This window comes from Macrobrachium nipponense, chromosome 11, assembly GCF_015104395.2.
Source record: "Macrobrachium nipponense isolate FS-2020 chromosome 11, ASM1510439v2, whole genome shotgun sequence".
Classification (NCBI taxonomy): Eukaryota; Metazoa; Arthropoda; class Malacostraca; order Decapoda; family Palaemonidae; genus Macrobrachium; species Macrobrachium nipponense.
The window spans coordinates 49952931-49967771 of NC_061087.1; the positions used below are offsets into that span (position 1 = coordinate 49952931).

A 14841-nucleotide genomic window follows, 5' to 3' on the forward strand; every position below is an offset into this window, starting at 1 on the left:
TATCAACGAAGGTGTCGAGTTTACACCTATAGGGGTACTACTACCAGGCGGTAAAAGTTCCGCTTACACTAGAGGAGGCAATTACGGTCCTACAACTAGAGGATTGTGGAGAGGACGAATTTTTCTTTGCAGAATGCTACACTGTTCCAGTGATTGCCGTTATGGTAGCGAAAATGATGGTCACAATGACATTATAAACTATTTCCATTATGCAACAGGGGTGCACACAGATGGCAACCAACCTATGTAATGGGAATGAGCACTAGACATATATGATATACTATAATTAATAAATCAAAATGAGGTCGATAACTGTAGTGACAGGCAGTTTGATGCGTAAACAGTACTGCCTCGAGTGTTTTGGTGTTTTGGATAGTTTACAAAGTGAATTCCTTAGGATGCTCATACGAGACAAAAAGTCATAACACATCTGATCACACCTGGGAGATCCTGGGCTCGCTAATGACCTGAATAGTGAAAAGAACAAGTGATCGTGACTTCAGAAGAATGGGGTTACGTGAGTACACCAGTGTGTGCGCTAATAGGACCTGTAAATGAGAAATGGAAAAATGCACGTACATTGCAACCTAAAATAGACTAGCGCGTGTGCATTCGTACATCCATTGGTCTGTGTAAGTGTATAATATGTCCATTAGAAGAAATGAATGAGATATTTGACATATTTTAGAAAGACTGATGACAATGAGAATAAGCTGGGATAGTTCTATTTAATATGATTTTGCAGAACAGTAACGGTGTCTTAATGATTTTTTTAGGGATTTTTAATTAATTTTATTTAACTTTCATGTTAGCTATTTTTGAGGAAATAAAGACTATTTTTTGTACCTCGAGAGTTTGAATTCGCCTAAGATTCAATAGACTGATTTTAGCTACAAAGAAAGCAGGCGATGGCTGCATCAAGGTAGGTTGCGTTACCAGTTAAAAGTGGTCATTTTGACCACATAACACGTGTTAGAACTGCGAAATGGAGTGTGAGGCAAGGTTTAGCTGTCTTCAGGGAAATCTAACATCTTTATGAACAAAGTGAAGTAATAAATCACAGAAAGAACAGATGATGGTGAAAGTTGCGGGATAGAGAAATGAGTGGTGGATGGTGTGTGGAGAGGCTGCCCACAGAAAATATTTTTTATATGAGGTAGGAAGGGGAACTTCAAAATGTTGTCCTTTTGATCATTAAGCATGGAATTTCTAATTCCTTACCTTTCCGTTCATATTCCACGTAGCAATAAATAATGTAAAATTCCTATTTGGAAAATATCGGTCCAGTTCCTTTCCCCCAAGAAGACTTCCATTTCCAAGACCTCCAAAAAGGTAATTCCTGGAATGAGAGGTATGTGAAATAGAACTTTCATTAATATTTAATACACACCTAAATACAATACAGTCTTTCAAATTTTAAAACCTCAAATGTTCAGGATTGCATCTTTAGCATTAAAGTAAATTTTCTGACGACTTAATTACCCAGTAAACTATACTGACCTAATACATTTATGTTAAATAATCACCAACAGGAGTAATTCTCCTATGAAACCTTGCAGTGCCGGCACTTATTTTCATTAAAGTAGATCAGCACATAAGATGAAAACCTGTCTGCATCCTGTATGCCATTCAATGAAAAAAACTTTATTTTGTTTGTGTTTAAGGAAGTGGACAGAATAAATAGAAGAACATCAGCGTAAAAAAATTAAATTAAAAAAAGCGCAGACAATATTTGGGAGGCTGAAGAAGTCAGTAATGGAGATACAATTAGTAAAGGTTAATTTAGAAGAAAAATGAGATAAAATTAAGAATGGCAAAGCTCCATGTCCACCAATGGTGCAAATTGAGATGTTGGAGGCACTGTGTATACAGCAGGAAGAATAGATACTGGAAATGTTGAGGCTATCCGTGAGGAGAAAGTAATGGCAAATGACTGGGAAGAAAGTCTGATGGTAAATGTATTTAAACAAAAGGGAAAATGGTACTTCTAGAGGAATCAAGATAACAGAACATTTGCTAAAGATTTTAAAAAGAATACTTGGTAATGCATTACGAGCAATAGCGGAGATTGGCGAACAGCAGTTTGGTTTCAACAGGGTGAGTGGTGTTGCAAAAAGGCGAGATCCAGAAATTTTTTCTTGCTTGGTTGAAGTGATGTATAGTAAACAATGACAACAAAACAGATTTGTCTTTAAAATTAGGGTTGATTTACATAAAAGATTGGCACTTACCCCATTTCTGTTGGCACAGTCTGTAGATGTACTGAGTGAAGGGATTAGGAATGAAAATCAATGGGAATTGTTATCTGCTGATAACCTGGTGATTATGACAAAAACTGAAGAATTGTACAAAAAAGCAAGGGAGTGGTGTGGCAAGAACCTCTTAAATGGGGTATATGGCACTCAGCAAGCAGGGAGGCCTAAATTTAAAACAGGGAGTTTCAAGTACTTAGGATCTACTTGAGGCCAGGAGGGAGAGTGCAAAGCTGAGGCTGAACGCTGGATAAAGCAGCTAAGGGGAAATGGAGGGAAGTGGCAGAGGTAGTGTGTGATAGATGGATGCCAAATAAACTAAAAATAAAGATCTTTTAATGTGTGTTATGGGTTCAGGCCTTCTGCCATTTATAAAATATACTTCTTATAAAATAAACTCCTTTACTTAACTCAAGGTGTCTCAGGGCAGGTTTTCAGCAAAAGCAGCTGGCAGGAAATGTCCCAGGCCTTGTCAATGCCTTCCCATTATTTTGCCACTCCTTAATTAAGCCCTCCTTCGTCTCTGTATTTTCGACCTTATGCTGGCACAGAATCTTCCTCATTCCAGATCACACCAGTGAAGACGAGATCGAATTGACCATCAGCCTATCCTGCCTAATGTGCTGCTAAAAGTTAAGTACATCTTTGTTTAACCAGACCACTGAACTGATTAACAGCTCTCATAGGGCTGGCCTGAAGGATTAGATATTTTTACGTGGCTAGGAACCAACTGGTTACTTAGCAACGGGACCTACAGCTTATTGTGGGATCTGAACCACATTATATAGAGAAATGAATTTCTAAGCACCAGAAATAAATTCCTCTGATTCTACTTTAGCAGAGTGGGGAATCAAATTCACAACTACCAAATCAGTAGGCAAGCACGTAGCCCACTCGTCCAACGAGGAACTTAATGTGCTAAAAGTGTGATGCTACAGAATTAATCCAGAAACCACCGAAAGGCACATGAAGTTAACAAACGAGGTCACCAAAAGAGTCGTAGCCTAAGACGTTCCCCAGACCCAGTGAGGTTCAGAGCTCCTTGTGTCTGTGGGGCTGGCCCATTATCCCTTGCCACTTTGTGTTTCCAAGTGGATGCAAGCAAAACCCTACTTGACAGAATTGGAGTGCATCTCCCTTCATTTTTCGGCACCCTTCAAGAAGCGGAAACCAGCAATCGAAGATGGTAAAGTACATGTGTAGTTGGCAGTCACTTTTGTCTCTTTTACTGTATTTTTTCAGTTCTGTGTCCATGCAAACGTTCATAGCTATCCCTTGTCATCCTACACAGCTGTGCTTCCCTGTTCTATGAAGCTAATCTACTTTGAGGACTGTGGTTCCCTTGTACGTGATTTACTAGTGCTCACTACTTGAATGACCTCCCAGTATTAGCAGTTGCTAGGAGAATTTACTAAGGAAGATAAGTCGGTGTCTGTGTTTCAAACCCTCCCATTCATTACAATAACTTTCTGTGAAAGTAGTTCAGTCACTTCTTGCCCTTTGAGGGAATCCTGGGAACATAAGATTTACATTAAGCAAGCCTGAAGATTTGGCAGCTTCACCGCATTTGATCAGTCCTGTGTCAAACATGTATTTATAGAGCAATGCCTTGTTTCAAGTATCCTATCACCTTCATCCCTGCTGTGAGAGGTGGATTTCCTTATCCTTGGACACTCTGGGCACCCCCTTATCCCTTAGCACATGTCGGTAACGCGATCACGTGATTTCAGTGCTTCAAGCAATTGCTTTCTCAGTAATAAGTTGGACCTTGAGAGTCCTAGCACCCTCATGGCACCCATGAATACACTTGAGTAATTAACTTGTAAGTATATCCCCTTTAAATCTCATCCTTAGAGATTTCCTTACATTTTCCCGTGAAATCTAATCTCAGCCCTAAGCCGTAAATTCTGAACATGAACTGGTCCTCACCCAGGCCTTCCTTTTGATTAAGTCAGATGCATTTAACCGCTGTGCAAGTAAAAAGAGGCTAGATTCGTGCTAGTGGAGATCTTGCCAGGATTTCTCATGCAATCAGTGCAATCCTGATGCCAAAAATTATAAACAGCTAGAGTTCATTTCACAAGAAAAAATGGACCAGAAATCCCAGCATCATTAAGCCCTTATCAGCAAAGGAAAGAAAGAAACCTCCTACATCAGACAATGTGCTGTTATTCAAGTTTTATGTATTTACTGTTAGGGGTAAAACCAAATTTTAACTGCCACCTTTTCAGTTAGAGGTAGTAAAAACTTAGGACTGTGTGCATGCTATGCATGAAAGCACGAGGTAACTAGAAAGTGTTATAATTACCAGGAAAATGCTAGTTTTCCTTTGCTCAAAAGAAATCACCAAAATCTTGTGTCGAAAGAGATTGCATTAGCTAGGCGTACAGGTTGTTCTGGGTTCATTTTTATTTTAGCTTGTAAATATGATTTTGCATCGTTTAACGTTAGCAGAGCAAGTCAGGTTATTACTTTCTCTTTTTCTGCCTCCACGTGGCAGACTAGTAGGAAGAAGTAGGGAAGAAATAGGCAATATACGCATTAAAGCTACACCTCAAGAAGGATTACCTCTAAGGAGACAGTAGGAAGAATCTCATTACCGCAAATTTTCATTCACTTATTATTTGCACAGACGACAAGGAAAAGAATTTGTTTGTTAATGTAATCGTTGTTTCTTTCCCACATAGAAGGGTCAGGTGAATAAGACAAAGGAACAAGGGAGAAATTGCATAAGGAGTGGCGAGAAAAGAGTCTTGTGGTTCACACACTGCTTACATTTGTGTTAGTATTTCTCTTTTTTTGTAAGGAGCCTGATAGGCAATCCCATATGATTATTCATATTACCCTAATGTGAGCCCAAAAGACCTTGACTGGTGGACTACTGAGCAAATCCATTTTCATCAGCATTTAAGTATACAGTGGTACCTCGAGATACGAAAGGCTCAACTTATGAAAAACTTGAGATACGAAAGCAAATACGAAAAATTTTACCGTTCTACATATGAAAATTGCTCAAGTAAGAAAGGTTGTTGCTGTAAAGTCCGAGATTCGCCCGGACCATCAATAACCATTTTGAAACTCGCGCGCCGCCAACTGAGTAGACTTGCCACCATCCTCCCGCTCTCCCATTGGTTCCTGATGCTAGTCACCACCATGAGATCCTTCTCTCCTATTGGTCAGCATCCCTCCCATCATGCATCTACGTAGCGGCATGCTTCTTCAGCCACTGCACAGCATCATCTGTATCGTACGCACGCGGTTTTCATTCGTTCTAACGATTTCATTTATTAACAGAAATTCGTTAGTGATTTCGTTGTAGTATACTTTATCGTGTTGTGTGAGAACTTTACTACATACATATACGTACTACATAATTACGTACAGTATATACGTAGTCAGGGTCCAAAGAAACTTGAAATTCACGGAAAGAAGAGGATGCTCTCTTTGGAAACGAAGATGGAGATTATCAAGAAGTATGAAGCTGGTATGCGACTGAGTGTGATCGCCAAGGAATACGGCCAAAATCCGTCAACAATAGGCACCATCCTTAAGCAGAAGGATGTCATCAATGCAGCTACACCTTCCAAGGGCATCACTATTTTGTCCAGCAAGAGGACCCACGTGCACAATGAAATGGAAAGGCTTCTTCTTGTCTGGATAAAAGACAATGAAATCGCTGGTGATATGATAACGGAGACGGCAATCTCCCACAAGGCCAGCACTATTTTCAGCGATTTGATTGCCCAGGCAGAAGATGACGGAGGAGAAGGGACATCAACGCCAACCCCAGACTTCAAGGCTTCGCATGGGTGGTTCGAGAAATTCTGTAAACAGACTGGCATCCATTTGGTGGTGCGGCATGGGGAGGGGCCAGCTCGGACACGAAAGCGGCCGAAGCCTTTAAAAAGACGTTCGATGAGATGATAATCAAGGAAGGCTATAGTTTTCAGCAAGTCTTCAACTGTGATGAGACTGGCCTTTTTTGGGAAAAATGCCTCATCGGACATACATCACAGAGGAAGAGAAGAAGCTACCCAAGCATAAGCCTATGAAAGACAGGCTTACGTTCGCACTTTGTTCGAACGTCAGTGGGGATTGCAAGGTGAAGCCCCTACTTGTCTATCATTCCGATACTCCTCGAGCCTTCAAGGCCCACAGTGATGTGGAGGGCTAATGCGAAAGCCTGGGTAACGAGGCTTTTGTTCACCGAGTGGGTAAATCTCTGTTTCGGCCCGACAAAAAAGAAATTCTTGGAAGAGAAGCGCCTCCCTCTGAAATGCCTGCTGGTGTTGGACAATGCCCCTGCTCACCCTCCTGGCCTCAAAGAAGATATCCTAGCGGAGTATTCCTTCATCAAGGTTCTTTATCTTCTGCCTAACACCACCCCTCTCCTCCAGCCCATGGACCAGCAAGTGATATCGAACTTCAAGAAGCTATATATGAAACATCTTTTCAAGAGATGTTTCGACATCACCGATACCACAAACCTCACCTTGCATGAATTTTGGAAGGAGCATTTCGACATCGTGTTATGCATCCGACTCATCGACCAACCTTGGCAGGAGGTTATGAGGCGAACCTTAAATTCCTCGTGGAGGAAACTCTGGCCTGATGCCGTATCCACCTGAGGCTTCGAGGGATTCGACATGGGCGAAGCTGGTGCTGCAGATTCAGAAACAGTTGATCCTGAAACTGTTTTGCAACCAGATCTTGACGAGATCGTTGCACTCGGCAAGTCCATGTGGCTGGTCATCAACGAGGACGACATCAACGACCTTCTCGAGGAGCACCAAGAGGAGCTTACGATGGATGACCTGAAGGAGTTGGAGGCCATGCAACATAACGTCCTTTAAGAGGAGTTCTCTAGCGGTGGTGAGGAGGAGGACGAGGACTCTATGACAAAGGCAGAAATTAACCCTTAAACGCCGAAGCGGTAAATAAAAAAATGACTCCCGTGTGCCGGAGGGGTTTGAGAGTGAGCGCGGAAGCGGAAAAAATATTTTTTTCAAAAAATCACAGCGCGCTCAGTTTTCAAGATTAAGAGTTCATTTTTGGCTCCTTTTTTTGTCATTGCTTGAAGTTTAGTATGCAACCATCAGAAATGAAAAAAATTATCATTATCATATATAAATAATGCGATATATGATAGCGTAAAAACGAAATTTCATATATAATTGTATTCAAATCGCGCTGTGCGCCAAACGGTTAGAGGTAACAAGTTACTTTTTTTTCGTTGTAATGTGCACTAAATTGCGATCATTTTGATATATAACACATTGTAAAACGATAAAAGCAACACAGAGAAAATATTATCACGGATGTAAAAAAATAATGTTTTAAAAAATTCACCATAAATCGAAATATTGTTATAGAGACTTGCAATTTGTTTCAAAATGAAGGAAAATGATTGAATATTACGATACTGTAAGAGTTTTAGCTTACAAATGCAGTTTTCGACCATTTCGAACGAGTTAAAGTTGACCGAATGTCGAATTTTTGTTTAAAATTTTTTTATATGCAAATATAAAAAAAATGAGAAATGCTACAACCTTCTAATAATTTTTGTTATATTGTGCATGTTTTTGCGCACATTTTCATATATAAAACTCTAAAAAAAGCGTAATATGAAAAGGCTCAAATATTAGGAGGTGACCTACGCGTTTCCGAGATTTTCGGCCGAGAATCGGCGCGCGGACGGAAAATAAAAATATTTTTTTCAAATATTCACCATAAATCGAGATATTGTTCTAGAGACTTGCAATATGTTTTAAATTGAACGATAAATGATTGAATATTACTAGACTGTAAGATTTTTATGTTACATGCGTTTTTTTACCATTTCGGTTGAGTCAAAGTTGACCGATCGTAGTTTTTTTCGTACTTATCGTACTTTATAGCAAATATTTCAAAAATGATAAATGCTACAACCTTCCAATATTTTTTGTTATATTGTGCACGTTTTTGCGCACATTTCCATATATAAACCTCTAAAAAAAGCGTAATATGAAAAGGCACAAATATTAGGTGAATGTGACCTACGCGTTTCCGAGATTTTCGGCCGAGAATCGGCGCGCGGAGGGGAAAAAAATATTTTTTTTCAAAATATTCACCATAAATCGAGATATTGTTCTAGAGACTTGCAAATATGTTTTAAATTGAAGATAAATGATTGAATATTACTAGACTGTAAGATTTGTATGTTATATATGCGTTTTTTTTACCTTTTCGGTTGAGTCAAAGTTGACCGATCGTAGTTTTTTTCGTACTTATCGTACTTTATATGCAAATATTTCAAAAATGAGAAATGCTACAACCTTCCAATATTTTTTTGTTATATTGTGCATGTTTTTGTGCACATTTCCATTTATAAAACTATAAAATAAGCGTAATATGGAAAAGGCACAAATATTAGGAGAATGTGACCTACGCGTTTCGGAGATTTTTTTCGGCCGAGAATCGGCGCGCGGAGGGAATAAAAATATTCAAATATTCACCATAAATCGAGATATTGTTCTAGAGACTTGCAATTTGTTTTAAAGTGAAGTTAAATGATTGAATATTGCTAGACTGTAAATAATTTGCTTACCCAAAAATAAAAATATTTATAATATATATAATATATATATATATATATATATATATATATATATATATATATATATATATCGAGCTACAGTGTCCTTTAATATCTAATTCGCTCTACCTCGGAATTAATATATTTTCATATATGCTTAACCGAAGGGGAATTTTTTCTCGATAATAGACTTGCCTGGACCAGGGCGCGAACCTATGATCCTTACAAATCCAGGAACGTCAGTGAAGCTTTGTCCTACTACACCTCTCGCGGTGGTGTAGTAGGATAAAGCTTCACTGACGTTCCTGGATTTGTAAGGATCATAGGTTCGAGCCCTGGTCCAGGCAAGTCTATTATCGAGAAAAAATTCCCCTTCGGTTAAGCATATATGAAAATATATTAATTCCGAGGTAGAGCGAATTAGATATTAAAGGACATTGTAGCTCGATATATGTATATGAATCACGGAAATGTGATATGACTTATATATATATATATATATATTATATATATATATATATATATATATATATATATATATATATATATATATATATATATATATATATATATATATATATATAATTTTTTTTTATACGTAAATATATATATTACATTCTTCGATTCTGGTACCAATACATAAATAAAAGGAATGCAGGTGACACTTCTCTTTTCGCATACAATGAAATGTCTTATTATTATTTTATCATGCACACATTCAGATATATAAAAAATTGTAATAAATATAAAACTAAATATAAAATAAATGCAGAATACTCACTCGTAATCCTGACTCTTCGTTCTATTCTTGTTTTCTCCCTCCTCCATTGAAGAGTCTTGCATTTTTTTCCACTCGACATGACGAGGTACAGGTGGAGGAGGGAGACGCGCGCCCTTACTGCTGATGGACCCAGGCGGCCCCGTGCGCCCTCCGCTGTCGGTTTAGGGGCGCGCTCCAATACATGACCTTAGTGTGGTACTTTCGGTCACACTCCCCGATCCTGCAAAAAGCAACTTTGCAGAGACGACAGAAGAACCGGGTGTCTCTCCTTCTGCCATTCATATGGCACACCCGGCACCGTTTCTGCCGTCGCCCTTCTAAGGCCTCCAGTATGTGTTCCCCTGGCTGCATCCGACACGCAGGGTCCACTACCCGACGAGAAGCGGTGATGGCGGGGCCGGCAGCAAGAGGGGCGTCGTCAGCAGGGGCGGCGGCAGCAGGGGCGGCGGCAGGTCGAGCGAAGTTGGCCCTCCTATCTGCCCTTTCCTCTAGGGGCAGATCTGCAGCTCGGGGCAGGGGGTCAGTTATGGAAGGCCACTCATCGGGATCGAAGTTGATGAGGGCATTCCCGGCTACCTCTAGGAACTGTATGTGGGTCAACCTCGGAAGATTGTCACCACGGTACCCACATTACAGTATGTAGGCATTTTGGAGGGCCAACTGAAGGATGTATTTGAGGAGCTTCTGTGTCCACCTTCTGGTTCTCCTGGCGAAGGGATAGTACTGGATGAGCTGATCAAAGAGATCAACTCCTCCCATGTGCCTGTTGTAGTGCCCAATGACAGTAGGCCGCTCGGTACGAAACTCCTCAAACACAACTCGGCCCTGTCGACGTGTCTTCTTCCGCTGTACGATCTCTTCTTGGATGGGTTCATGACTTGTCGTAATCATGGGGACGAGTCGGACACCCTTCCAACAGATGACGAAGACAGCACCCTTCCGCCGCCACTCTGTCTCTCCTCTTGCCAGGTGTTGCGGATGACTAGCGAACCTCTTGAGGACATTCGGGGCCCCACGCACCAACCGAAGGGTACCACTGACGTGAACACCTGCTTCATACAGTTCCTGGGCCAGGGATACCGAGTTATAATAATTATCCATAAACAGGTGATATCCCTGGTTACGGAAACGTCCCACAAGGTTGAATACAGTGTCACGCAGCGTGGAGAAGACCCCGGTATACACTGAAAAGTCCACAACGTATCCAGTGTTGGCCTCGGTAATGAGAAAGAATTTCACACCATATTTCTTTGGCTTCTTGGGTTATACACTTTTATACTAAGACGTCCTTTGTAAGGCATCATCCCCTCATCCAAAGACAGGTTCTTTCCAGGAATCACGAGATTACTACACCGCTCACGGATATAATCCAACACTGTACGCACTAAAATGAGGCGATCACTCTTATTCCGGGGTATGGCCCTTCGTTGAAGGCGTTGAAGTACCTGTCCAACGCCAGGAAATTATCACGGGACATAACGCCAGGCACATTCGGCATACATAAAAAATAATTTCTCCTCCAATATTGCCTGACGTCGACAGCAGGTGTCATACCAAAATAAATGTGGAGCCCCAAAAAATGCGCCATGTCAATGAGGTTGCAACCCCGCCAGTAATACGACAAGGTCGTCCTCAGCTCATACCGGCAGTACCGAGCGTAGTCCACCGTCTCGTGTACCAGGTATTCCAGCAATTCCCGCGTCAGGAAAAGCTGGATGAACCCCAAAACAGTCAGGGGTACTGGTACGGTCATCCCAGGGGTTGCCGTGAAGGGGTGCATGTTAGGAGGGGTGGGGTCCTCCGTCCACCCCTCGTCACTCTCCGACGACCGACCTTCACCTTGGCTGGCGCGATGAGCCGACCTTCTACGTGTGCACGCGCGGGTGCGGGCACGATGCACACTACCCCCCCCCCCCCCGTTGGCCCATCACCCTCACTTAGGCCCTCACTTTCTGTATCGTCCTCTGCGATAAAACTTGAGCCCGTATCCCCACCCTCCCCCTCCTCCTCAGATTCCCCCTCGTAAGCACTGAACCCACTGAATTCGAGCTCACTTTCGGGATGTGAGCCTCGAACGGACATTGGGGGCAAATATTCATCCTCACTTTCATCGGGACTGATGTCCTCATCACTCGATGACCATCCGCCATCAAAATGAGGACTTGCGACATGTTCCTGATCAAGCTCCGAAAGATATTCGTCTATGTCCCTTGGTTGGAGGCCTCCCAAATGCCTACGAATGCCCCTAAGGACGCCCACATGCTTCCTAGGGGTAACCAAAGGCATATGATGTGTTCCCGAAACACTTTCAGCCACACGTGGCCGCACAGAACGGCCTTGAGGCGCGGGGTCATGCTGGGTGCTTGGCCCCTCGCCAGCATCCAGGTCCAAAACTCGCCTTACACGATCCCTTCCGACGGGTAAAACGCGCCTTTCACGGTTCACACGTCGTTGAGACATATCTACGAATGTCCTGTAGCAATACAAATGCTCAAAGTCTCGCACAAGTCCAGAAAAACACGCTTTTCACGAAAGATCACTCTCGGATGGTGCGCTACTGATGCTGGCTGGAGCGAGAAGAAGGGATATCGCGCATGCGGACCTGGGTCACGCTTCAAAACAAAACAAGGCCTTGATCCGTGAACTCCCAGCATCCCCCAAGGCGCGTGATTCAAAAGTTTTAGGCTGGTAGGCCTATAAGTATTTTTCCGCAAATTTTAAAAAAAACTTTCGTATGTCGACGTAAAATACGTCCAGTCGGCACCCGACAGACAATTTATCTCGACGTAAAATACGTCCAGTCGGCGTTTAAGGGTTAAGGATGCTCTAGCTACTTTTCATAAGGTGCAATCATTCGTAGAAAAGAGACACCCCGAAAAGGCTTACACAGGTCGTATGCTTGCACAGTTCGATGACGTTTGCCCGAGTCATTTCAGGAACATTGTTAAAAGTACGCAGAGGCAATCTTCCTTGGATAGTTATTTTTTAAAGAGGCCTTTAGTAGGAGTAGTAAGCAAAAAGGAAGAACCAAGTGATACTACTAAAAAACGGAAAGTTGAAAGTGTTGAAGAAGTTGAAATTTTGTAAAAAAAAAAAAAAAAAAAAAAAAAAAAAAAAAAAAAAAACTTAAAAGTATAAAAAATTAAGAGAAAAATGTAAAAATCAAAAACAGACAAAAAAAAAATTTTTTTTAGTTTTTTGTAAAGTTAAGTGTTACAGTTTTGATAATGTGTTTCGTAAAGTTTAGTTTATGTATGTTTTCCTTACATTTTTTTATGTGTTTCGTAAAGTTAAGTGTACATAAATATCTGCCGTTTGTCCTCCTCCTCTGTCACCACTTTCGGAGATAGCCTCACTCGAAAGGTAAGCTTCCACATTTTACTAGATACTTACGTACGCACGTACAGTATTTCTTGTATAATATGCACACTAATACACTTTATTTACAGGTATATTAGCGGTACGTATTAAGTTAGGCATTGGATGGTCCAAATTGTTGTAGTATTTCATTGTTTATAGGTCAATTTAGCTTTATTATGAAATTTACTAAGGTGTTTTTGGAGGGCTTGGAACGGATTAGCCATTTTACATGTAAAATGCGGTCCAAGATACGAAAAGCTCATGATACGAAGGCTGCCTCAGAACGGATTAATTTTGTATCTCGAGGTACCACTGTATTGTGGTCCCCCCGTATTCGCGGGGGATGCATACCAGAACCCCCCGTTGAATAGTTAGAACCCGCGAATGTTTGGAACCCCTATATAAACGATAAAAACAGCCTATTTTGTTAGTTAAAACTCAAGAAAAACCCACTAAAAATTGTCATACTTGGTTTTTTTTAATAGTTTTATCACAAAAAGAGCATTTTATGATGAAATTGATAAAAAAAAGGAATTTGTGGATATTTCTCATAGAAAAATACTGCGAATGTGTGAATTTTCCGTGAATAATGCGGGGAAATATTTCCGAGAGAAATCCGCGAATGTGTGTGTCCGTGAATCCGGAGAACGCGAATTCGGGGTTCCACTGTACGTTCCATATAAAAATCCACGGAATTGGAATAATTATTTTTGTGCCTTTGTAACATATTTTTCATAAACATACCTTACTCGCATCATCGTATGCGTGTATTTGAGGAGAAAGAGGCAGTTATTACCACGCATGCTTTTATGTCTCAAGATGGGCAATCCCAGACTTTGTATAAACCTATCTTGTCATGGTGAGAGATTGCTTTTATTTTTATAGTCATCGTGATCAATACATCCACATTTGTGAATTCCATTACAGTCTGATTGACTGCTTGATATTTTACCGGTCCATGCAGCCAAGACTTTCCGCCCACATGACAAATAAATCTGCAGCATTCTTACATGCTCCTCCCATTACAGCTGTTGACTGCCTTTTATTTTTTGTGTGTTGACTGCTGTTGTATTTTGATAGTCCGAGCGGCTAATATTTTGTATGCCCTCGTGACAAATAAATCTGCTGTATTTGTATACTCACATCTCATTACAGTCTGTTGACTGCTTTTAATTTTTCTGTCTGTTGACTGCTTTTTATTTTGATTTTCCGTGTGGGCAATATTTTAAGCCCACGCAGCGAATATTTACAGTCTGTTGACTGGCGTTCCATGGCAACCAAGTATCCAGTATTTGTGATAGCACATACCCTGTCCTTGGTGACAATCGATTCCCATTCTGGGAATCCACTTCAAATCACAGTAATTTGTGACTCTCAGCACACGCTGGTGTCGAGTGATTCCAGCTTCTCCTGTGTACAGAGAATTTGTAATCCCTATAATAGGATCTTACGTCCTAGAGGTGTTTCATTGAATCTAAATTGGTCTTATTCCTATCCTTTGAGGACACCATTCCCAGACACAGTTCCTGGCCACTCCAGAACCTAGAGCTTGCATATACCACAGCTTTGTGCCTACCATTCCTAGAACTCTCACCTCCATTCCTAGTCCCCTCTAGGGACTGCATTCCAAAGGCTTAGTGCCTGTGTTTACCCTTAGAAATTCCCGTTCGTGCACTCACACCCCCATTCCTCCAAGATGGAGAACAACCCTGTATTAGAGGAAATTAAAGCTTTCACTGAAGCAGGGAAAGCCAAAGGACTAAGGGGCCAAGAACTGGCTATGGCCAACACTGGCATACAGCCCTCTACATCCTGGTCATCGCACTCCACCCTTAGTGGCATGGGCACCCTCATTCGACCATGGAACGAGTCTG

General features: G+C 41.3%; 1 protein-coding gene across 5 annotated transcripts in view; it reads right to left on the reverse strand.

Annotated features, from left to right (window-relative positions):
* LOC135205792 (inositol polyphosphate 5-phosphatase E-like) overlaps positions 1-14841 on the reverse strand; it is a 633907-nt gene that overhangs the window by 196309 nt on the left and 422757 nt on the right. For all 5 annotated transcript variants that reach the window (XM_064236969.1, XM_064236962.1, XM_064236954.1 and 2 more), the window contains one exon: positions 1222-1339. In XM_064236969.1, the coding sequence (XP_064093039.1) occupies positions 1222-1339 (118 nt within the window). The remainder of the gene's footprint in view (positions 1-1221; positions 1340-14841) is intronic.